This window comes from Dipodomys merriami, unplaced genomic scaffold (assembly GCF_024711535.1).
Source record: "Dipodomys merriami isolate MVZ:Mamm:240054 unplaced genomic scaffold, mDipMer1.0.p SCAF_35, whole genome shotgun sequence".
Classification (NCBI taxonomy): Eukaryota; Metazoa; Chordata; class Mammalia; order Rodentia; family Heteromyidae; genus Dipodomys; species Dipodomys merriami.
The window spans coordinates 6758569-6782962 of record NW_027205048.1 but is presented as its reverse complement, the minus strand read 5'-3'; the positions used below and the strand labels follow the sequence as shown (position 1 = coordinate 6782962).

General features: G+C 47.9%; 1 protein-coding gene across 4 annotated transcripts in view; it reads left to right on the top strand.

Annotated features, from left to right (window-relative positions):
- Window positions 1-24394, top strand: part of Afap1l2 (actin filament associated protein 1 like 2) — a 96891-nt gene that overhangs the window by 51533 nt on the left and 20964 nt on the right. For 2 of the 4 annotated variants that reach the window (XM_069988067.1, XM_069988066.1), the window contains 5 exons: window positions 8051-8179; window positions 15342-15416; window positions 16670-16764; window positions 20613-20703; window positions 23413-23496. In XM_069988067.1, the coding sequence (XP_069844168.1) occupies window positions 8051-8179; window positions 15342-15416; window positions 16670-16764; window positions 20613-20703; window positions 23413-23496 (474 nt within the window). The remainder of the gene's footprint in view (window positions 1-8050; window positions 8180-15341; window positions 15417-16669; window positions 16765-20612; window positions 20704-23412; window positions 23497-24394) is intronic. The other 2 variants (XM_069988068.1, XM_069988069.1) reach the window with 1 other exon arrangement.

The following is a 24394-nucleotide window of genomic DNA, read 5'->3' as shown; positions in this document are numbered from 1 at the left end:
CGGCTTCCAGGAGCAATGTGATTGTGTCCTCCTGGCCCCATCAGGGAAAGCTTCCTGTTGACTATTCTAGTGATATTGACTGGCTCAGCTGGGGACAGTGTCCTTTGCCTAGGCATACTTTGACTAATCTGTTCCCAGATGTGTGTGTGTGTGTGTGTGTGTGTGTGTGTGTGTGTGTGTGTGTGTGTGTGTGTGTGTGTGTGTGTGTGTGTGTGTGTGTGTGTGTGTGTGTGTGTGTGTGTGTGTGTGTGTGTGTGTGTGTGTGTGTGTGTGTAGCCTCATGTTTAGAAGGGGTTTTCTAAGCCCTGAATTTGAACAAAGCTAAGTGCACAGTCCAAGAACCAAATCCAAACATGTGTTCCCTACCTACACAGAGTGTTCAGTTTCATTGCAACAAAGGATGTGCATTCATGGGGCAAATAGCAAACTCTATGAGTCACCGAGTAACAGCCATGTGCTGTTGGGCTGGGTGGGTTGGTGTGTTGCTGGGTAGCAAGGCACAGTGGAGGTAACCCTTGCCAGCGGGGGTCCGTTTGGCCCCCATGTACTTGTTGGTGTCTGCAGCTGTTATGGAGTGAATCTCCAAAAGGTCCTATCTGTGGGGTGGTAGTTCCAGCTGGCTCCTTTGCTGGGCTTGGAATTCTGCTCTTGGGGAGGTTTGTTCCATTTGAGAGGTCAGCAGTGAGCAACTTGAGTTGTTTTTCCAGTAGTGCGAGCTGCAAGAAAGCATCTGTCCCATATCCTCCACTCACTCACTGGTTTGCCTGGCTAATCTGGGAATGTGGAGAGTGGGCCATTTGGGGGGAGAGTGTTTTAAGTGATGAGATTCCAATTTAGATGAGCAAAAGCAGAGATTGCAAAAAATGATGGCAAGATGTCCCATGGAAGTCAGGGCCAGGGAGAGAAGAGCACACACAATGCTAGTAAGCGAAGAGACACCCTTCTTTCCCTTGTCATTTCTTAGAGACAACTCTTAGCTTGGGCTCACATTTGTAATCCTAGTTACTCAGGAGGCTGAGATCTGAGCATCATGGTTCAATGCCAGCCTTAGCAGGAAAATCCCCAAGACTCTCATCTCTAATTAATCACCAAAAAGCCAGAAATGGAGCTATGGCTCAGGAGGTAGAACACTAGATTTGAGCAAAAAAAGCCAAGAGACAGTGCCCAGGCTGAGTTCAAGCCCTAGTACTGGCATACACAGACTTATAGACACACACAGACACACATATACACCACCACTACTATCACCACCAACACCAATAACAACAACTCCTGACCTGCTTATGCTGGAAAAGTTTATTTACCTTTCTGGCTCCTGTTACAGACACCAAGACTCCTGACAAGAGTGTGTGAATCTTTGGGGTGCAGATTGGCATTTTCTTAACTCTGGATGGAGAATGTAGTCGCTGATGTGAAATATGTGCACACCTTGGTCTTTGCCTTCTAACACTCTTCCTGTCGAGAAGGGAAAGGAAGAAATTTTTCAAGCACAGCTGATCTCATGTAACAGGTGCAACCCTACAAAGTTCTAAATTGGAATCAAAATGGAGTCATATAGAACCAGGATAAAAATTCAAAGGAACCACATGAAAAAACAAAGTAAAACAAACTTTTCTTGAAGTTAATCATTTATTACTAGCTCATTTATTTCATTATTTAGTTTAGAGCTCCTGTGTCTATGCCGTAGGATGCTATGTGTTAAGGTTCAGGCCCTGCTCTGGGAGTAGGGAAGGGGTTGCCTATAAAAGAGCAAAAAGAAATAGCACAAAGAAACTCCCTCTGGATGGTGGACATATTAGCTCTTGACTGGAGAGGTGGCTACCATAGTTGAGTGTGTTTTTCAAGAAAAAAACTGTACAATCAATACAAAATTTTACTATATGTAAATTATATTCCAATGAAAAACTACTTTTGTTAAAGAAAACATCCTCACCACCAATAAATGAATGAACAGAACGTAGCATATCTATGTAAAGGAATTTTACTTGCCATAAGAAGGATTCAAATATTCATACATGCCACGATGTGGATGACCCTTGAAACCTATTGCTAAGTGAAAGAACCCAGACACAGGTTCACATAGTATATGATTCCATTTATATGAAATACCCAGAATAGGCAAATCCATAGAGACAGAAAGCAGATGTGTGGTTGACAGGAGCTGGTGGGGAGGTGGGGGTGGGGAGGAAGGAAGGAGCAGAAAGTGACTGACTAATGAGTTTCTGTTTGAGGAAATAAAAAAGTTCTGGAACTCTGGAATTGCTTGCACAACATTGTGAATGTATTTCATACCACAGAATTGTAAACTTTAAAATGGTTAAGATGGTAAATGTCATCTGGTTTTTACCACCATAAACAAGAAAGAAAAAAAAAAGTCTTCCTTCCTAAGAATTTGTCAGACACACAGCAGGTACTTGATAGATTCCGTTTGGAGCTCCTTTGCAAAAATAGGGTCTTGAGCCCAGTGCTAGTGGCTCACGCCTGTAATCCTACCTAGTCAGGAGACTGAGATCTGAGGATTGCGGGTCAAAGCCAGCCAAGGCAGGAAAGTCTGTGAGACTCTTCAATTAACCATCACAAACCAGAAGTGGCTAACCTTGAGTGAAAAAGCTCAAGGGCAGTGCCCAGTTCAAGCCCCATGGTGACCAAAAAAATAGGGTGCTTGGACTTTAGTGTCCTTTCTCTGGTGGAGGGAGGAGGTATGTTTTCCTGAGCAGTGGAGGGTCTTCTAAGATGAGAAGGGGCTTGCTCAGTATTTCCCACCCCTCTGTGACATCGATGTGATGTGTTGCTTCTCACGGGAGCATTCACAAAAATCATCACATCGCCTGATCTCCAGCAGTTGGGGCAACATGCAGCGTCTTGATCCTGGAAACTGTGTAGGAGCTGGGGGTGGGGGCACATGTCTTTATAGCGAGAGAACAGGTCTGCTCAATGTTTGGAAGGAAAATCATGCTCAATCATGGGTCGTCAGCACCTACAGCTGAATAAATAAAAATACGTGTGAGAGACAGCAGGGAAACTGGGAAGTGTAGCTTTCTCGGGGTGTTGGAAGGACATTTACAGTTGGGAGGAGAGTGACCAGAGAGATTGAGACTGCGTTGGGATGAGGAAAGCCGGGGGAGGAGGTCATCTGGTGGAGCCCCCGCCGTGGCCCGGAGCAATGAATCGAGCAGTTGAACTGTCCAGTTCTGCGTGGGCCTTGGACGTCCCAAACAAGAATCTTATTGATGGATTTGTCAGACCCCGAGCAGAGCAGACAACTCTGAACTTTAACAGAGCCAGGATGGAAAGCACGCACAAGGGCCTACAGTTCCCAGGGTGAACAACAAGCTTATTTTCCCCTCCCTCCACTGGAGGATGAAGAAGAGACCAAAATGAAAAGTGTGGGGGATGGTGGGGGAGAAGAGAAATGTGATGAGTGGGGTCCAGAGCCTCAATGGAATAACCACATTCCTCTGAGGGGTGGGCTACCCTTCAGAGCCCTGGGGGAATTGAAGAATGCCACTGGGCTTGGCGCAGATTGGGTCCCCTCGCCTCTGTTAATTGTTATTTCCGAAGGCCTATAGTAGACTTCAAGAGGATGTGTCTCTTGGGGAGTTACTGATGTCCTGTGGGTCGCTTGACACTTTGTCAGATGATCAAACCTACAGAGCCTAACCCTTACCCAGAAAGGGCTCAGGTAACATAAACCTGACTTGGGCTGAAATGACCTAGAACAATTGGCTTTGACGGAAAGAGCTCTAGAAAGGCAGAGCTAGCAAGAAAGCGGATGGCTTGTGGTCATCAGTAGTTTCCCAGAGACACCTGTGTGTGCACAGTCAAGATCGATGGGGCTCTCGAAGGAAGGCGAATGATGCCTTCTGGTCCTAAGTTTCAAGCTGAGCCTCAGTCCTGCATTTGATCCATCCTGGTCCCCAGGCCTGTATTTCTTCTGCTTACTGAAAACAACTGTTCTAGAAGAAAAGGAAAGTATTAACACTGTCCTCAGCAGAGAGTACCCTATGCACTCTTCTCCTTCCCCCATCTGACCAACCTACCAGTTCCCCAATAAATAGCCACCATGGCTGCTGTGGTACCTCAAGTCCTAAATGACTGGCGTCCCTCTGTACTTCTTAGTCCTCCGGGCATCTTCTTTTATAGTCCTCACATCTCACTGGATGATCACTATGCCCATTGGTTCCACCTGTCACAGGTCACCCCCCGCCCCTTCTCTTTGTGTATTTCCTACTCCTGCCCAGTAGAGTATGGTAGACCAGAAAGCAGAAGCCATGAGTCAGATGAAACTCTCGAATTCTCTGGGACTGACTATGGCCAATGGGCGACAGACAGCAAGTCCTTTGGACTTGGACATACTTGAGCTTGAACCCCAGTGCCACTACTCACTGGGAATATAACGGATTAGGTTATAATTGGGGTCCAATAGCTCATCCCTACAGCTTTGCCCTTGTAGAGCAACCATGAGAACTGGAGGTGCTGGGGCACAGCTCATGGCATGGTGCCTAGCTGTCCTGATTAGTCTACAGTGTTATCATTCCCCCCTGTGCCAATACCATCATCTAACTGGCCTCCCCCCCACCCTCCCCCACTGGCTCCGGCCTGCTTAGAGGACTGCCTTGTATGGCCCTCCCAGCACATCCCAGGCCCTGCAGGATTTGTACTAACTCCTAAGCACCCCACCCCAGTCTACAGTTCTAGCCTCAGAGCTCATCCCGACCTTCCCCTCTGCCCATGATCTGTGTGTGCCTGACACACAGCCACTCTTGTTCTGCCTCTCTTGGGTGACCTCCTATGCTTTCCTCAGTGACCATCTTATAAAGTCTACTACCCTCTCCCCACCCCGCCCCCAATAATCCACATTTCCCTCTTTAGTGCATTCCTGGTCTGTGGATGGAGACATTCCCAAATTAACCTTGCTCTTACTTGGTGTGTTCACCAGGTGTCCCCTCCATAGATAGAGGCTCCCTGGAAGGGTTGAAGACCCACTTGGGTGATCTTTGTCTCCAATTGTGAGCCAGGCACAGACTGTCTACCCTTTGGCTTAGCTGTTGGCTCACAACAAGGGCTGTTTTCCAGGAATCCAGCAGCTTTTGGGAAAAGCTAAGGATGTGGAAGAGCAGAGGCATTTCCAGTGTTCGTGCTTTTGCTCTTTGGTTACTGCAGCAGTGGTGGCAGAGACACAGCCTTGAGAGGATCAGAAGGTCAAGGAAAATGGGGCAGAGAGCCCAGCTCCCTTGCAGTCCCTCTCACCCTCCCCGGTCCCCAGAGCAGAGGGCACGGCTGGAGTCCCCTCCCTCCCATTTGTGCTTTGTTTTCCCTGGTTTCGCTTCTTTGAATTCATTGCTGAAGCCAGTTGCGTTCCAGCAGTTGACAGGAAGCTCATGAATAGCTGGGAGAAAGAAAACAGGACCCAACCTTAGACTCAAATCTCATTTTTATTCTTTCTTTTTCAATCCTGCTCTGGGAGCAGCCCTCAGTGGACCCTGAGTAAGCTTATTGCCATAATAGTAAAGAGGTGCTCGCAGCCTGCCAGAGCTAAGGGTGACGGGCTGGGCTGTGGTCCCCACTGGCTGGATTTCAGGCAAGAGTTAATTAACATTTTGCCATTGTCTCTCTGTCTTCTGTTCTCTTCTTCCTTTTGTTTTTTAAATTTGTGCCAGTAATGGGCTTGACTTCAGGGCGTGGGTACTGTCCCTAGTATTTTCACTGAAGATTCACTCTCTGTCACTTGAGCCGTGGCACTACTTCCGACCCTTTTGGTAGTTAATTGAAAATAAGAGTCGCATAGGCTTTGAGCTACATGGGTCCTCAGATCTCAGCCTCCTGAGTAGCGAGGATTACAGGAGTTCTCTGTTCTCTTGGCCAGCCCCGACAGCAGCAGCAGCACCTTGGAGGATGGCAGGGTATTGTTGACAATATGGTTCTTTGCCTTTAGTGAGCCAGTTTAGTGATAGCAGGGCCTGGGACTGAGTGAGGCTCCAGAAAAGAAGCACCACTAGCCCAGATAAGGCTGCCAGGATGCTGGAGGTACCCTCCCCTAATGCCAGCAGTGACTGATTACCCATCATGCCTCTCTGTCTGTCCAGAAAGTTCTTGTGTCCCATCCTTTTGGACAAATATTTGACCACCTGGAAGAGCTTTGTTCTCAGGTGTGACCATTGTCCCCTGCCTCTCTCCCGCTGGTTATTTATAGACCAGCTCTGTGTGGTTGTGGGTCTGACCAGGATGCCAGAAACAAAAGTGGCAGGGGTATGGGCAGGTGGTGGACAAAGAAGCAGAGACTTCAGGTGATATTTTGGTTTTTCCAGCCATTGACTGGCTCCCAGTGACACTGTTAAAGCATGGCCTGTGTGGGCAAGGAGCCTGGGCTGTAACAAAGTCCTGGAGAAACAATGTCTATGAACAAAGCAGGAGCCCTGATGTTGGATATGACGCTAGGTTCTGAGTTTTACAATAGCAGTCCTTCTGGTAAACTTTGCAGGCTAGTTTTATAGACCAATTGGGCCCAGTGTTGTTACCATATTATGAAAACTAGGAAAGGGAGGATTGGACTATAGTGCAGGACTATGGCGCTTGCCTAGTCTGTGCAAGGCCCTGGCTTCAGTGAGAGATTCATTTAAAAAGTACATCCGTCCTAGTATTGTAGTGAAGTGGCATCTACCACATACCTGGATATCAGCAGCCTTTCCCTTCATTTGACCTAGGCCAGGAGTTTTATATTCTTGTATACTAGCCATAAAGTGACTCTGTGTATTCTGCAAGTAGATGGATTTGCTTTTGCTTTCATTCATTCATTCAACATTTATTGGACATTGTGCTGGACCCTAGAAATGTTAGTTAGACACAGAAGCATGTCCTTGGAGCTTACAATAAAATAGTAACACAGACAGGCACAAAGCTGTGAGAGTGTGTCAGTTTCTTATTATTGTCATCACAAATTACCAAGCAACACAAATTTATTTACTTAGAATCCAAGCACCTGTAGGGCTGGGTTCCTTCTGGAGGCCCCAGGAGATGATCCATTCTCTTGCCCCTGTAGCTTTTTTTTAACCTCAGAGCCAATAGTGTAACATCTTCCCTCTGATTCCTGCATCTGTCCTCCCATGTTCTCTGTGTGAATCTTATCAGGACTCTTGACATTAGTTTGGACTGGATTATCATCACATAATCCAGGGATATCTTACATCCACCAAACTGTGAAGTCCCTGTTGTCATGTAAAGTAGCATATGCACCGGAAGAGAGGGGAATAAGATGTAGATTTCTGGGGTACCATTCAGCCTTTCAGAGGGGCTGGTAACACGGGATTCTGTTAGGTGCCCTCACAGTTCCAGAGGCTAGGAGAAGATGATGTAGGAGGAATGTTACTTGATCCAAGACCTGTGGGATGGGTGGGATTGGCTAGTGTATGTGTGGGGAACCCATTGTAATGTGACTATTGGAGGAAAAGAGATAGGGTACAAAGGCTGGGCTGTGAGTGTGGTGGCAAAGGTGGATGGGTGGTTGATTTGGGGTGCCATGGGCAGTTTGTGGGGATCTATAAGTAGATCTGTGTTTTAGAGAGCCATCTAGTCAAGCCACAATCTAGCTTAGGTCATAGGGTTTCTGAATTGGATGGAACTAGATGCATTTATTTAACTGATCTGAGAAGGTTAAGTTGCAATTTCAAAGTTACCTGGAGAGAATCAAGATGAGAATGACCTTGATTATAACCACAGCTTTGAGGTTACCTGGCAAAGCCCTCTGGAGGTTGATTTCTATTTTTCCATAATACACCTTCAAGGGCATATGTTGGTGGTAGAGAGAATACTTTTGGGATATGGGGCCATCTTGGTCTCTATCACTCCTCTACCAGATGATCGACCTGCAGCTCCCACTCAGGTTGTTGGGGGTCAAAGACCTGTTTTCCTTCTCCTGTGGTCATGGAACTCAGAATCCCACCTTCTGGTCCCGCCATTCTATGTGTCACCAGCCTCATATCTGGGACTAGCGAGGCCACAGGTTCTAGAGCAAAGCAGATATTGAAACTTTCTTTTGGTTTTTGCTCTCTAGCCTTAGAGCAGCTGCTGACTGAGCTGGAAGACTTCCTCAGGATCCTGGACCAGGAGAACCTCAGCAGTGCAGCCGTGGTGAGGAAGAGCGGCCTGGCTGAACTCCTCCACCTCTACATCAAGAGCAGCAGTAAGTGTGGGCCCTGCCATTCAGAGGGGTCCCACAGAAATGGAAAGATGGCCGTGAGATGGCAAATGCACACAATGGGTAGCTTTAACAAAAGATGGTTATTTTCTCATACTTCTTGAAGCTAGAAATCTGGGATCAAGATACTGACAGGACTGACTCCTTTTGGGACCCCTCTCCTTGGCTTGCTGATGGCTGTCTTCTCCCGGAGTCCTCATGTGATTTCCATTCTATGTTTGTCTGGGTCTGATCTCCTCTTATTATTAAAATATCACACATACTGGAGTAGGCCCACTTTACTGACCATAGCTGGGCACTGGGGTCTCACACCTGTAATCCCAGCTACTGTAAGGTTGAAAATGGGAAGGTTATGGTTCCAGATGGAGTCTCCATGGACAGAAGGTGCATGCTTGTCAGAGTCCAGATGTACCTGGGCAGAAAACAAGACCCTATCTAAAAAATAATCAGTACAAAAAAGGATGGGAGGCATGGCTCAGTGGCAGAGTACCTGGCTATCAAGTGACAGGCCTTGAGTTCACACACAAAGATTCTGTGTCCAAACAGAGTCATCTTCGGAAGTCTTTTGGACCACGTGATTGGGGAGGAGTGACCCAGTTCAACCCATAACAATGGCACAGAGTGACTTAGCTTGAGTCAGAGTCCCAGAAATCTGATCATTCAACACAGTAGCCTGTGGGTGAGATTGTAAGGAAAATGTTTTCAAAGTACTTTTCTTTCTCCGTTGAAAGCAGAGAAGGAATAGTCAACGATTACAAGAGCACCTAAAGTTTAGACATCTTACATGCACGCATATGAGCTCGTTCGGTCTTTCAGGCATTCCTATAAGGTTGGTGCTGTGGCTACAGAGGGAGGAAACTGAGGCTCTGAACAATTTAGATAACATTCTAAGGATTACGCAGCTCAAGGGAAAAAGAGGAAAATGTAGTTTCAAAGCTATAAATCACAGAACCTTGATCTTGTAATGTTTTCATCGTGTGTGCATGTGTGTGTGTGTGTGTGTGTGTGTGTGTGTGTGTGTGTGTGTGTGTTGGTATTGGGGCTTAAGCTCAGGGCCTTGGCTTGGCTTTTTCTCTCAAGGCTAGTGCTCTACCAGTTGAGCCATATCTCTACTTCTAATTCTTTGCTTATAATAGGAGTCTCTTGGATTTGTCTCTCTATACTGGCTTTGACCCTCACTCAATATTCAGATCTCTGTATCCTGAGTAGTTGGAATTACAAGTGTGAGCCCCTGGTGCCCACGCCCATCTTCTTTATCATGATAAACTTTATTTATAATGAAGAGCATAGTTGTTATTGTATGCAGTGTGCAACTCACCATCGAAAACAAGGCATAGCTGGTCACTGATGGCTCATGACTGTAATCCTAGATTCTCAAGAGGCTGAGATCTAAGGATCATGGTTTGAAGCCAGCTGGGGTAGGAAACTAGGAAACTCTTATCTCCAATTAACCACAAAATGCTGGAAGTGGAGCTGTGGCTCAAGTGGTAGAATGCTAGCCTTGAGCACAAAAGCTCAGGCACATCACCCAGGCCCAGGGCTCAAGCGCCAGGACTGGCAAAAATAAAGTAAAATTAATAAAATTAATTAAAGAAACAAGGTGTGGACTATTCCAATCTAGTCATCTAGGAAGCTCTTTCTTGCTCCATCCCTAGTAACTTTCTTCCTACCCCCACCTCTACACAAAGGCCACCCTTGCTCTGATTTCTCCTTCTGTACAATGGCTACCTGTCCTGGAGCTTCATAGACATGAAGGGGTCATATGGGATAAGCTTTGTGTCTGGCTTCCTTCGAGTAGGCGATCTTCCCATGTGGTTTGCTCCTTTCACTACTGAGTGGTAATCCATTCTGTAAATATCCCACTGTCTGTCTGTTCACTTGTTGATGGATGTTTGGACTGTTTACATATTTGAGCAATAAGGCTTTAAGTCTGCGGTGAACTTTCTTGTATAGATCTTCTCGTGGACACATGATTTCATTTATATTAAATCTAGATCCCCCCCTTTGTTTTGTAAAGTCAACACAGTTGTTGAGTTGATTTTTCTGTCAGGTGTTTGGGAACAGGAAATGCTGTTTGGGGACAGTTAAGGGACCATCAGAGCCTACTGAATCCATCTGCCTCTCAGCAGGAGCAACCTACAGCCATGCCAGGAAAGCAAAGTCTCCACCTGCTCCAGCCAACACAGTCAGGAAATGCTTCCTGCATCTAACCTGAGTCTGCCAGGCTGCAATTCAGGGCCCCAGGCTCGGCGGGGGGGGGGGGGGGGGGGGAGGGGGGAGGGGAGAAGGGGGTGAGGGGGTGCATTTCTCTTCTCTGAATGTCAGGCACCGCAAAGCGGAAACTGTCTCCTTAGAGGAACAATCCTGGCTCCCCACCATGTCATCAGGGGTGTTTTCCTGCAGTCCCCCCCCCCACCTTTGCTACCTTAGCAGTTCCCAGGCTCCTCCTGGCTTTGTAGCTGCGTCTTCCAGGCCCGCACATCAAACAAACGCTGGTGGGAACAGCAGAGGGGAAATCCACAGCACAAAGCCCCAGAGTTAGGGGAGGAATGACTCACCCCTCCGAGGGATTCATCCGTGGATCCTTTACAAAGCACACTCCCCAGACCTTTGAAGATGTGCTCCGACTTGAGAATGTTGGCTTATAAAGACGGCCTCTGTTAGGAACTGGAAAACACCTCTTTGTGATCAGCCTGACCCATGGCTTCTGGAGGGAGCGCACTGGCAGTGGCTCCTGACAGGCCCTCTGCCTTTGCATGCCTCGCGGCTCCCTGTAGGATGGCCTTTGTGCTGCTCTCCATCTGCCTTGATCAAGTCAGAGCTTTCCCACTTCTGGGGTCTGCAGATTGTTGGGGTGAGGAGGGGGGCTGCTGAGAACAAAATCTAGGGCTTCTCAGATCACTGATATCTGTTACCATATCTACTCCATGTCTTCTCAGGCATGAGTCTACCCATTACTACAGCTGCTGCTTGAGTGAGTTTCCCTCTGGCCCCCTTTGCGCTCCTTAGACCAGCAACTCACATTGACTGGCTCCTTACTGGCAGGGAGTGTTTAAGGTGTTCAGTGATAGGGATTATGTCACTTCATCCTCATCTCTGATCTGTGAAAGATTTCCTGTTACCCCCAGTTTACCAACAAGGGAACCGGGGCTGGACTAATCACTTGCGCAGAGGCACACAGCCATTGGTCATGGAGCCAGGGAAGGTGGACCTCACCACTACATTCCCTGGCTCTATTGCAACGGGTTAGCTGTTGTACTGGGGCCAGACAGAACCTGGAGTATCTGTCTTCCCCTGGGCCTCTTCCTCACTGTATGACTAGGAAAACTTATCCTTAAAGCTTATCCTAAAGGTGAGGCAGGTTGATCATTTCAGAATAGCCAGTCACAAGATTCCTTGTCACTTGCACATGTGAGGCGCTGTGTGTGTGTGTGTGTGTGTGCATGTGTGCATGTGTGCTTGTGTATGTATCTGAATACACATTTGTGCTTTTCAGATGGAAACATCCATCTGGATTTTCTAAGCTGATGTTTTCCTTGCCTTAATAAACTTCCTGCCCCCTCTTTCTGAGGGCTACTTATCAGGGACTTGACTGCCTGTGTGTGGTGTTGGTGCCTTTGCCAGCAAGAACCATGCCCCCGTCTCCTCCGCCCAGAGGCTCCAGGCTGTTCCAGTAGCTGCCCTTCTGACTGTGAACACTTCAAATGGTCTGTGTATCCAGTTGTAGCAAGAGCTCAGGCTCCTCCCACCACACCCCAGCTGTGGGAGAAGGGTCACTTGCTGCTCCTTTTGGGAAGATCCCCAGAAATGACACATGTTATCTCAGTACTATCAGCTCATCTCTCCACACCATCTGGAGGGGATCATCTCTTCACACTGGACTGTTGGGTTCATGAAGGCAGTGACAAGGTCTCTTCTGTATCCTCAAAGCATTCTGTGTGTGTGTGTGTGTGTGTGTGTGTGTGTGTGTGTGTGTGTGTGTGTGTGTGTGTGTGTGTGTGTGTGTGTGTGTTGGTACCAAGGCTTGAACTCAGGGCTTTACCCTCTTGCTCAGCTTTCATGCTCACAGCAAGTGTTCTACTACTTGAGCCATACCTCTAGTCCAGCTTTTTGGAGATGAACTTCCTTTGGTCATTTCTGCTTGGGGTGGCTTCAAATCTCTATCCTCCAGCTCTCAATCTCCTGAGAAGATAGAAATATAAATGAGCCACCAGTGCCTGGCTTCAAGGCACTTGGGAAAATGAATGAGTGACAAATAGAAGGTTCTCTAGCCTGAAGCAGCGGCACCTCCCCACAGACAGAGTACAAAACAGCAGCCTTCTAGGGCCAAGTTCACTGTGTTTTTCCTAAAATAGCAGACAGTGTGAGGGGTTTTTCCCTGTAATTTACAAATTATAAATTACAAATTATCTTTGGGAAAAGCACCTGCCTAAAATCTGTTAAAAGAATAACGTCAATAACATCAATATCTTGCTTTTTCCTTTTTGTACAGAGTGTGAAACTAATCAGATATATATAAAAAAAGAAATGATCACAAAAAATACACATTGAGAATCTCAAAATAGATTCCCAAATTTTTGCTGATCCCTACCAGGCCATCTCAACATTTTCATATATTTGTGGTTTCTCTCCCATGTTTCTTCTCTATGTTCTCTTTGCATTTATAGTCTGGAGGCACATTTCTACATGTTGCCACATTTCGACCCTGAAACACAACTTACCATTTAACTTAACCCCAATTCATGGATATCTTTGCAGACAGCAGAAGTGGAGCTACACTGCCACTTGTCCATTAATTACTCTGCCTCCAGTCAGTGGGCATTTACATTGTATTTTTTCTTTTCTTTCCTTTTAATCTCACACAATATTGCAATGAGCATCCTCAAAGAAATTTTTATTTATATGCTGGTATCTCCCCATAAGATAGATTTCTGGAAGTATAAAGCTGGAACAAAGGATAGAAACCCAGGAAAAGTAAACTACTCTCCCAATCACCTTAAATATGCTTGTGCCAATTTACAGTCCAATAATCCATTTATTTATTTTATATTTTAGTGCCAGTGCTGAGGCTTGAACTCAGAGCCTAGGTGCTGTCCTTTAGCATTTTTGCTCAAGGCTGGTGCTCTATCACTTGAGCCACACCTTCACTTCTTTCTCTCTCTCTCTCTCTGTGTGTGTGTGTGTGTGTGTGTGTGTGTGTGTGTGTGTGTGTGTGTGCATGTGGTTAATTGGAGTTAAGAATCTCATAGACTTTCCTTCCCAGGCTGGTTTTGAACCACAACCCTCAGATCTCAGCCTCCCTAAGTAGCTAGGATTATAGATGTGAGCCAACTGTGCCTGGCTTATTTATTTATTTTTGAAATGGCATGCTATTTTTGTATGTTGGCAGGCCATGCTTTATTGGACCATTTGTCCTATTTGGAATCTTTGAGCTATTTACCTTGTTTAAGACTGAAAATCTTTGTTAACTCTAAGCCTATCTTACGTTTTCTAATTCCCTAATGATTTGAGTTTAGCACTCTTGAAAATTCCAGAGCTAGGTAGAAACGAAACAGTATTTTATCCTTAACATTTCCCATGCAAACATGACAGCCAGGGTCGAAGGGTGAGACATTTTGCCTGGCACTGTGCTGCCGATGGCTTGCTTGGCTGAGCTGCAAAACACTTGTCCCCTACACTGTACTCTGTTCAGCCAGCCCATGTGCCTCAGTCCCCAGAATTGTCTCCCATTAACTACTGCAATCCTTGCCTAGGACAACACTGCCCACTGGTCCTGGCGGGACCCGCAGTGGCTGATGGCTGTGGGCTCCCCAGGCCTCCTCCGGCCAGCTGGTTTGAGGCTAGAGGTCTTGGGGGTCTGTGGCTGTGTAACAGACTGATGCGGAATCGCCTCCTTTGCCAGAGCTTTGAGCTAGGTCCTTTGGCTCCAGAGCACGCTCCAGCCACTAGAAAGTTTTTAGGAAATATAGGTGAAGAGCTGCAAAAGATCTTCTAGGGGAAGTGAAGAATGATATCTGGGGAGGGAGAACCAAGTGCGTGGTGGGGGCTGGCCAGCATATTCCTCTGCTGGCGGGCACTGGGAAGGCGCTTAGGCCAAGGGATCTCAGAGATGGCTAAGCTGCTGGAGGGTAGAGCAGGTGGCCGGTGGCTCCCCAGAACCCATTCCCAGCCTTCTCACCCCTCTAGACTCAGAGCCCATACCATGCCCACCTAGTGACACCCCTACCACCCAAAGGAGCTTCTGGGCTAAATGTTCAGGTTCTTTGCCAGGCTCATTTTATCTATACATCTCTGATTAGTACAGTCAAGTAATTCAGACTAGGATCAGAAGATACTTGACAATGTAAATGAAACCCAGACGTGTACCTGCTCTGTAGAACGAACTTGATACATCTTTAAGGTCTAGATGCCTTTCAACTTTACTGTTTTTATTCCTGAAGCTATCCTTCTGCACCTTGCCCTTCACACCCCCTTTATGCCCACCCCAGCCTAAAAACTAGCAGTTAGCAACTCATCTTGCTTGGAAATCTGCCAGCGCTATGATGCATTGGGGGAGGCGTCGGGCGTGCATGAACATGCATGCATGCACTAGAGCTTAATCTCAGGGCCTGGGCCTTAGCTGTTTTGCTCAAGGCTACACTCTACCACTTGAGCCAAAGCTCCATTTCTGGCTTTTTACTGGCTAATTGGAGCCTCATGGATTTTTCAGCCTGGGCTGGCTGTTAACCACAATCCTTAGATCTCAGCCTCCTGAATAGCTAGGATTACAGGGATGAACTACTATTGCTTAGCTTCTATGATAGATTCTTGGGGCTTGAACTCAGGGCCTGAGTTTTGAGTTCACAGCTAAGCACTCTACCACTTGAATCACAGCTCCACTTCATTTTTATTGGTAGTTCAATGGACTCACTAGCTAGTAGTTCAAAGTCTCACTAGGTTTCCTGCCCATTCTTAGCCTCCTGAGTAACTAGGATTACAAGTATGAGCCACCAGCACCCAGACTATGGGTGGATTCTTAATCAACTGGAAGTGCCCAGTGCTTTTATTGGGACCTATGCGGATGAAAATGTCATAGGGAGAGTGTTTCTTTCTGACCCAGCACAAAGTCACACAAAGCCCATATCTATTGGTTGCCCTCTTTCTGCAGGTTCTGATGAAGAGTACATTTACATGAACAAAGTCACCATCAACAGGCAGCAGAATGCAGAGTCTCAGGACAAAGGTATGGGCTGGGCAGGCTGAGGGCTAGCCAGTCCTGGGAAGGGTAGGCACAGGCTTGGTTCCATTCTCTCCCTGCTCCCTCCCAGCCAGCATCCAGACAGGCCTGAGGAGTTATTTGCGGCATCCACATTTTTGGTTGTGGTATTTTGGGTTGATGTATTTTCGGATGTTTCAGTGGCCACCACCTCCTTGCTGATTGACTAAGGAATCTGTGCCTAAAATCGCTTAGCTTTTCCCAGCATCATCCCAGGAACAGGAAGTCATAATTCAGATGTTGGAGGAGAGCAGCTGTGTGTGGCGCTGATCCCACAGTTCCAGCTCTGTGTGTTTTCATAGAAGTCTGATTGGGAGGAGGGAGGAGAAATGGCCATGTCAGCAACTGCATGCATGTTCCCAGATGAAGCTCAAAGGGGCTCAGGCAGCAGTTTCCCTCCTATTGGAAGAATCTGTGGCTTCCTCTCTAGTGCCTCTGTCTCCTTTGGAATGGGTCTGATGGGACCCCAGAAGGCCGGGAAGTTTGCAGAACTGCCCCACAACAGACAGGACAAAGCACCATCTCCTAACCACCAAGCCTGTAGCTCAAATGGAATGGCTTAGAGAGAGATAGGGACACAGTTCCTAAAGTGCTTACTTCTATCCAACTGAAAGCTTGCCTTCAATAGAACCGACTCTGGATATAGGTCACCATAGCCGGAGGTCAGACCTGCCTGAACTATCTTGTTTAGGATCTGGCTGGACTGGTCGAAGTAACGCAACTTCAGTGCCTTGCTTTTAACTCAGAGAATTGGTACCCTAACTTCATCATACCCCCCCCCCCATACTACCTCCACCACCAAGCCTGGAACTGTAGACCTCATCCAGAGGACAGTGACAACTCTACCCAGGGTCATTTGCCTTGTGGGTAAACTGTGGGAGGGAGGAACCATAATAACAGGGTTTGTACCGAGACCAGCTTAATATAGTGACCGCCAGGCAGCTTCCCTGCTTGGCTGGACTGTTTCTGACGTGGGGCATATGTCAGGGAAGGGTGAGAAGCCTGCCAGGAACCCCAAGGAATCTGTCCATGGCACATTTCCTGTTTTGGGAGGAAAAAAAATAGTTCAGCTCCCATGGCCGCCTACCTGGGTAATTAACACCTGCTCAAATAGAACTCACGAGACAAGGACAGGCCAAGTGACCAGACATTCCTAGGTAATAAGACCCTGCCATGCGCAGACACCCCCTACCAATGGCTTCTCCTCTTCCTGTTCACAGTGCCAGAGGAACAGGGCCCACTGATCAACGGGGAGCTCAGCCTGCACACGTCCGCCCCTCAGAAGAGCCTCCCCGACCTCCCGCCATCCAAGATGGTAAGTGTGGGCCCAGGGCCTCTGACGTACTTCCCTGACCGAGGCCCTTGTCCAAGGCGCCAGTCCTCCAAGCCTCTGGTGTTTCCCCAGTATCCTCTGGTGTTTCCCCAGTATCCTCTGTGTGCAAGGTATGGGGCAAAAAAAGATGTTACAGAAAGCCCACAGAGGCCATTGGCATTTGCTCAGACCCACGAGACTCCTGACACTACGAGGGAGATTTTTATCCAGTGCTTTATCACTGTACATCAAAGGCCATGCTAGGCTTTGTCCCCAGTGCCACACAACAAGGGCCATGTTTTGCTCTGGTCACCAGCTGAGGCCCCCATGACCAAATGTAAATCTTATCTCACTATACTTCCTGCCTGAAACCCACTAGTGGTTCTTATTCAGTTAGAAACAAACTTCCTCATTCCAGACCTGGTGGCAAGACTTGCGTGTCCAGTCCAGATACAGGAGCAGCTTCTTGACATTGGCTCTTCCCTGGCTTCCCTTCTGCTCTTAGGTTGTGCTGTGGTCGGCGGTGCTGCAGGATTTTTCACTTCCTGGGTCATGACCCATCAGCGATATCACCTCTTAGAAGAAGCTCTTGGAATTGCCTTGACCTGGCTACATGAGCCATCCACCCCTGTTCTAGCCCACCAGTCCAGTCACCCTTCTGTGACACTTGACACTGTGACATGGCATTTTTATTATTTGTGTTCTTCACCAGATAGAAACTCCCCAAGATGGGGACTGTGCCTCTCAGTTTTGTTTTTTTTTTTTTACTTCATGTCTAGTGTTGTGAAGTAGGCCACACACAAATAATTGTTCAATACGAGTGTGTGGGTAAGCAGGTGAACGTATTGATGGATGGATGGATAGACTGAAGAATGAAGGGATGATAGATAGATAGATAGATAGATAGATAGATAGACAGATAGATAGATAGTTAGACCGGTGGATGGGAATCATGCAGCCCTGGGTTCAGATCTCAGCTCTGTCATCTACTAGCTCTTTGACCCTGAGAAAGTTACTTAAGGTCTCTAGTCCTTTGTCCTCTGATGTTTAAGTAGAAGTGATCTTGGCATCTGTCTGTTCACCAGGTTAAGGCTCCAAGCCTCTGCTATAAGAACTATGCTAGTTCTCAGTGAGTAAGTGGTAGTAGTACTTATGTTTTAAGGGAGGAAGCCCAAAGCATCTGAGTGGCACCATCAGGATTTGAACCTACGTCCTTTCCCCTTTGGGGTGAGAGGATTCCTAGAGTAGGAACAGGGCCACAGATGGGAAGGATCTATGTAGAAAGCAGAGGCAGAATGACCCCTAGGATCCATCCTAGCATCAAGCTGATTCCACCATCACTGACCTCTGGCCAATGAACATTGCCTTATCCATGGGTTCACATCACCTTGAAGGGACTCCCAATCCTAGATAGCTGGACTGACTTCTTTGAGCCTTCCTGAAGGCATCAAGGGCTCCTTAAACTAGGATGTGACTCCACTTCATGCCTGCCTGCAACCGTTCATTGCACCAGGTCCCTCATGCTGAGTTACAGCTGATGGGGCTCTTCTCAGAATGGGTGATTATTGGCAGCCTAATCTCTAGCCCCTGGGTGTCCCATGATGCCGAGGATGCCAGTGACTGGGTCCCAAACTCCCACCCCATTTCACGCACATAGACACAATCCCCTACCAGAGAAAGGACACCATTTTTTTTTTGGTCCAGTCATGGGGCCTGAACTCTGGGCCTGGGCGCTGTCCCTCAGCTCTTCAGCTCAAGGCTAGCGCTCTACCACTTGAGCCACAGTGCCACTTCCAGCTTTTTTTTTTTTTTTGGTGCTGAGGAATCGAACCCAGGGCCTCAGGCATGCAAGGCAAGCACTGTACCACTGAACCACCTTCCCAGCCCAAGGATACCATTTTTCATAGAAAACAAACTCAGAGAGTTGCAAAGACCCTGGCCCTGGCCTTGCAGCTGGGAGGCCATCGGCAGGACTGGACCGCGAGTTCCTGGAGGTTCTGTACAGAGCAAATCCAGGCTGTGCTCACTCCAGCTGCGCCTCTCCCCACTCTTGCCCTGACTTTGAGGATCCCATCGCATTGCTGGTGGTTCTTGGCGAAAGGCTTTCTGATGTATCCCAGGCTTTGATCACTTGGACTTTGCCTGGTGGAAAAGCAGCTGCTCATGGTGAGATGAATTCACTATGCACCAAGTCTCTACAAAGCTATATTTCCCAAATACAGTGGACCAAGCGGCCCAGAGCCTGGGCCTGGTGGGCACAATTGTCCCTGGGATCCTCCTTATTTGCCAGTCCCCTGTACCAAGGGCTCTGAGCTGGGTAGGGGTCAGGCAGCGGGGGCTGGTAGGCTGGTAGAGAGGCTTCCAGTAACATCTACAATGGGCTCGTTGGCCTGGATAGGTTCATGTCCTTGTCAGAGAGAAATGTGGTGCAGGAGTAGAGAAAATGTCACCACACAGGAATAGTAAGGTTCCAGGGGCCTTTCCAAAACTTATAATCATCCTGTGGATGGAGTCCAGGCCCAGGGAAAGTTCCAGAAGGGCCAGCTGACTTTACAATGCAAGCCAGTTTTCTCCCCTGTGTGGCCATTGCTCTGCTGAAAAGACACAGGGTGTGGACCGTGTCCATAGCTCCCTTTTCTAAATCCTTCCTCGTTCTACTCCAGGCACCCCCGGTCACCCTCAGGGGTTCCCATGTGACATGAATCCGACATATCAACCCAGACATCTCTTCTGCCCAAACTCGTGTATGCATGTCTTTGCTCGCTTAGTCTTTGGTCAAGTCTCTAGGGAAGTGGCCATCATTCTTAGGCCAACACCCCCAGAAGATCAGGGTCAGTGGAGCCAGGAAAAGCAGAGTCTAACAGCAGCAGCCTCACAAGCAAGAAGCTTGGCAGCCCCACCCCAGGGCCTGAGTGAACTCATGGCCTCCTTTCTTCCCCAACCCCAGAGCATCTGGGTATCTGGGGCTCCTCTAGCTGAATGCCGGGCCCCACATCACTGATGGCTGCCTGAGGTCCACGGTATCACTGGCTGGCCAGCATGGTGCACTGTGCCCCAGGTTCAGGATGCTTGTCAGCCACGAGGCATGATTCTCAACACGTGGCTTGGTCCCCATCCCTACCTCCGTGGACTCTCTGGAGAGTGGCTTATCCAGCAATGCAAGGGCAGCCAGAGGTCGAGTGAGCATGTGGGTGTGGACGGTGACTCAGGCAGCCATGGCCTTTCCAGGCTTGCTGCCTATGTGGCCAGGTGCTACGGTCACTGCAGGAAAAACAGATGTTTGGTGGCCACTGTTTATACTCCTGGCCAGCACAGCCATCTCCACCCCAACTCCCCCGTGAAGCCCTGAACACACATTGTGTGTGTGTGTGTGTGTGTGTGTGTGTGTGCATGTGTGTGTGTGTGTACGTGTGTTGGTACTAGGGCTTGAACTCAGGGCCCGGGCACTGTCTCTTAGCTTTTTTACTAAAGGCTAATGCTCTACCACTTAAGCCACTGCTCTACTTGCAGTATTTTTTGCTGGTTACTTGAAGTTAAGACTCTTCTAGACTTTCTTACCCTGGCTGCCTCTGACCCACAGTCCTCAGAGTAGCTCAGATTACAGGTGTGCACCACCAGCACGTGGCCTGGCGCGATTCTTACGTACAGAGAAGGGAAGCCAGGCGCAGAGGCTGTCTTCTCTCAAGGCTGGGACTCCTGGTACCTCACATTCCTCTCCTTCTTTCCTTAAAGTCCAGCCAGCTGGAACATTATTTTGCTCTAGAGTTTCTTATTCTATCCAAAGGATTAATTTCCAGATGCTCCCTACATATCATGGCTGAAGATGTTTGTTTGACTTGTTCATGCTACAGATTCCAGAGCGAAAACAGCTGGCTGTCCCAAAGGTTGAGTCTCCAGAGGGCTACTACGAAGAGGCGGAGCCATATGACACTTCCATTAATGGTATGTCCCAGTGGCTGGGCCTGGAAGGGGTCTGACTGCTCTAACCCAGTGGTCCATGCTGTGGTAACCCCCTGCTCATCCCAGGCTGGAAGGCAGAGGCAGTTGGGGCTGCCATTATGAGAGAAAATGGCTGCCGCTGAGAAGTGGTCGTAGGATATTTTAGCCTTTGATCTGGATGTATCTCCAAGACCCCCCACGAGAACCAGCCTCCCTGTAAGAAGGGGTTGGGGATGGCTCACACTGTGCACATTTCCTGGATCTGTGTGTTCTAGATTCCCACGTAGCTGTTACTACATTCAATACAGAAAGATGGTAGAGGAGAGGTGTTGGCTGAGAGGCACCAGGCCATGGGAAGCCAGGCTAAGTGAGAGCTCAGCCTCCAAATTCTTCTACTACATGCAAAGGCAGAAACACTCAGATTGGATGGAGAGAAGACAGACAAACAATTAAACATAGACTGTGTTGGGTAATGATATGTGTTAAGATAGAAAACAGAAGTGGCTGGATTTCAGCAGGAGAGGAGTTATTCTCTGACAGCATGATCTTGTGCAGATTCCTGGATGCTGTAGGAAATGGATCAGACAGATAACTTCAGGAAGAACTTTGTAGACAGAGAAGCAGTATATGCAAAGGCCTGGTGTGTAAACCAACCATTGGAGTATTTGAGGAACCACAAGGAGGCCAGTATGGTAGGAACAGGAGAATGACAGAAAAGGAGCCCATGAAGATAGTCAACATTTGCCCTATAGCACCTTTTTACCTTCATCTTCTTTTCTCCCATTGTAAACAAAAGGGCTTCTCAATCATACAGCTGTTTACCAACATAAAATGTATAAAGTTCCCTGGTGGTGGTGATGTAGATGGTTGAAGATGGATGTTATTATGGTTCCATAAATAAGAGGAGGAATGATGAGGTGGGATCTGGGACTTGGAGCCACCTCAGATTCTTCTCTTTCTTCACACTGTCTCCCTTGCTCAGGTCCCAGGAACTGTGTGGGAGGGGAGGGCCTGTTGAGACTGAGGAGTTCTCAGAAGCAGGCATTGTGGGCAGACACTTAGCTTCAGCCCAGGGAGGCTGGGTCGCAGCCTGGACTGTGATTTTAGACCACAGCAGAGGGCGTGGTGCCGCTGTCTGGTGCATCCTGAAAGTAGGAGGAGTGACTCACCACAGTGAGTGCCTCCAATGCACCTTGAGCCTGTCTCTCCCTCGGGTGTGGCCCTGCCAGCCAGGGCCTGCCTCTCAGACACACAGGGGCCTGTTTGTGGGGTGCTCGGTCTCCACACAAACAAGAAGTGGTCAGAAAGAGCTCAACCTCTTGGAGTTTGTCTCTCCACTGACTGTGAATCCTTCTGCGTTGCTACCAGGACCTGGGGGATGATCATCAGGAGACAGCCTACACTCAGTGTGTGGGGGTGGGGGGGGGAGGGGGAGGAGGGGAAGGAGATTGCCAGATCTCCTGCCACCACAGGACTGGAGGTGGCTTGGGAAGGTGGCCCACTTAGGACAGAGGAGGATTTTTCCAGCCTGGCTCCACTTCCTGCCTTCTGTCCCTACACCTGCTTGAGCCTATGACACACAGGTTGCACAGGATGAAGGGACACTGGGCTCCAGCCCCTTGTTCTAGTTTGTTGGCCAGCACTGAATTTGCTGATTTCCTGCACCAGACCAAGCAATGGGTCACTTGTCCTACTTTGTCAGCAGCATTCCCACGCTGCCCCACTGGGTCAGGGGCCTCTCTCTGAGAGAGAAGTTTTCATGAGCATCCTGATGACCTGGAAACATCCGGGTCTCTCCTTGCTTGCCCAAGACATCAGGCTCTTCATTCCTAATGTGTCATGTGAGTGGGGAGTGGCAGCAATGCAGCTGCTCTAACAACAGCCCGGTGTCGTTTTATAGTGGCACAGTAAAGACCCAAATCACTCACAGAGCAGTTCAATGTGGGTATTTGTTGGTTTTTTGTTTGTTTTTTTAAATTTTTATTTATTTTTTTATTGTGAAAATACTATACAGAGGGGTTACAATTACATGGGCAAGATAATGAGTACATTTCTTATCAAGCATTGTAGCCTCCTCCTTTGTTTACCCTTCCCATCCCTTCCCAGCCTACCCCCCCACCGCCCCCACCAAAGTTGTAAAGTTCATTTTCGACATGACAACTTGTACTTCTCATTGTTGCAACGGGTCCACCTGTATCCTTATTTAAATGACTTGTTTTTCCTCTTCCCCTCCACAAATTATTATGTCCCTCCTCCAACCCCTGCTTTCACTGTATTTGATGTCATTATAATTTGTATTTGTAGTTTTGATACCCAAGTTCCTTCCATGACTGGCTCTGCCACCCTCTGGGGCCACTGAATCCTCGGTAAAGATAGAGCAGAGAACTCCTGTCTTCTCCTTAAAAGCAAAGCTCCAGCCAGAAGCAACGCACATAGCTCTGTTTATATTCCACTGGTGTCAGATAGTCACATGGATGAGAAAGGAGGGCTGGCTGTGTTTTGACAAGCCCATGTCTTGGAGGGGGAGCACCAACCTCTCATGGCTACCTCTGAGTCTCAATACTTGGGTATGGTCCTGTTTATCTTCACTCTCTCTGTTCTCTCTCTCTCTCTCTCTCTCTCTCTCTCTCTCTCTCTCTCTCTCTCTCTCTCTCTCTCTCTCTCTCTCTCTCTCTTTTCTTGCCTCCTGTGGTGCTTTGGACCATCATAAAGATCATTCTGGTGGATTTCTCCCTGCTGGAGTCCCCAGATGGGTACAGGTGCCGGAAGGAGTCATTTATGCCACGATTACCTTGGGTACTGCTTGTCTTGAAGCTAGAATGTGATGATTCCTCACCTGCTGTGTGCTCTCAGAGATGGCTGCATGGCCCAAGAGTGATCCTCTCTCCATTCTCCTGCATGGATCCTGCATGTCCATACACACCCATCCATCTGCTGTGTGTATGAGAAGTGACATACTCTGCCTTTCACAGACCAACTCTTCCTGTGGCATTGAAAATGGTGAAAGACCCTGAGCATGCAGAGCCTTTCTTCCCTTCACTGGGTGCATCCCAGTGAAATTATCTGAACATCTTGCCTTTCATTCCTGCTCACCAAATGCTTCCTGGGAGCCAGGAACCTGTCTTAAGAAGATCTCACGTCTACTGTTCATACATTTATCCTAATTTTCTCTAAGCAACAAATTGACAGCATGTTATTTCCAAGTTAGCTTTCTGGGAGCCTATGGTATCAGAATGGTCGCTAAAACATGCAGGATGAGGTAGGAGCAGACCCGACTTCTATATACCAAGCCCTGTATCCTCCCTCTGTCAATTTTTGTTCTTGAAGGAAAAATCCCAATGATATTCTTTCTTCTTATTGCACTTTTTGTCCAGAGTATACCATACTGACAACAAGGACAAGTTAAAACAACAAAAAGATATTCACCTTCATCCTACCTCCCTCACATATCAGCTGCTGTGAGTTCTCTGATATCTTCTCATGCCGATCTATTAGAGTACATAATCCTAGTTGTGCCCTTTTCCCCTGTCATCAACTCCCAGGGGAGTTTGCTGAGTTGGCAACTGATATGGAGGGCTTTAATTGATTACAGTTTCCTAGGTTCCCCTAAATGGATGAAAAAAATATTTTCTTTTCCAGTCCCCTTCTGCTGTAACTAACTCCTGGGTGCTTATATTTATGCATGGAACATTTC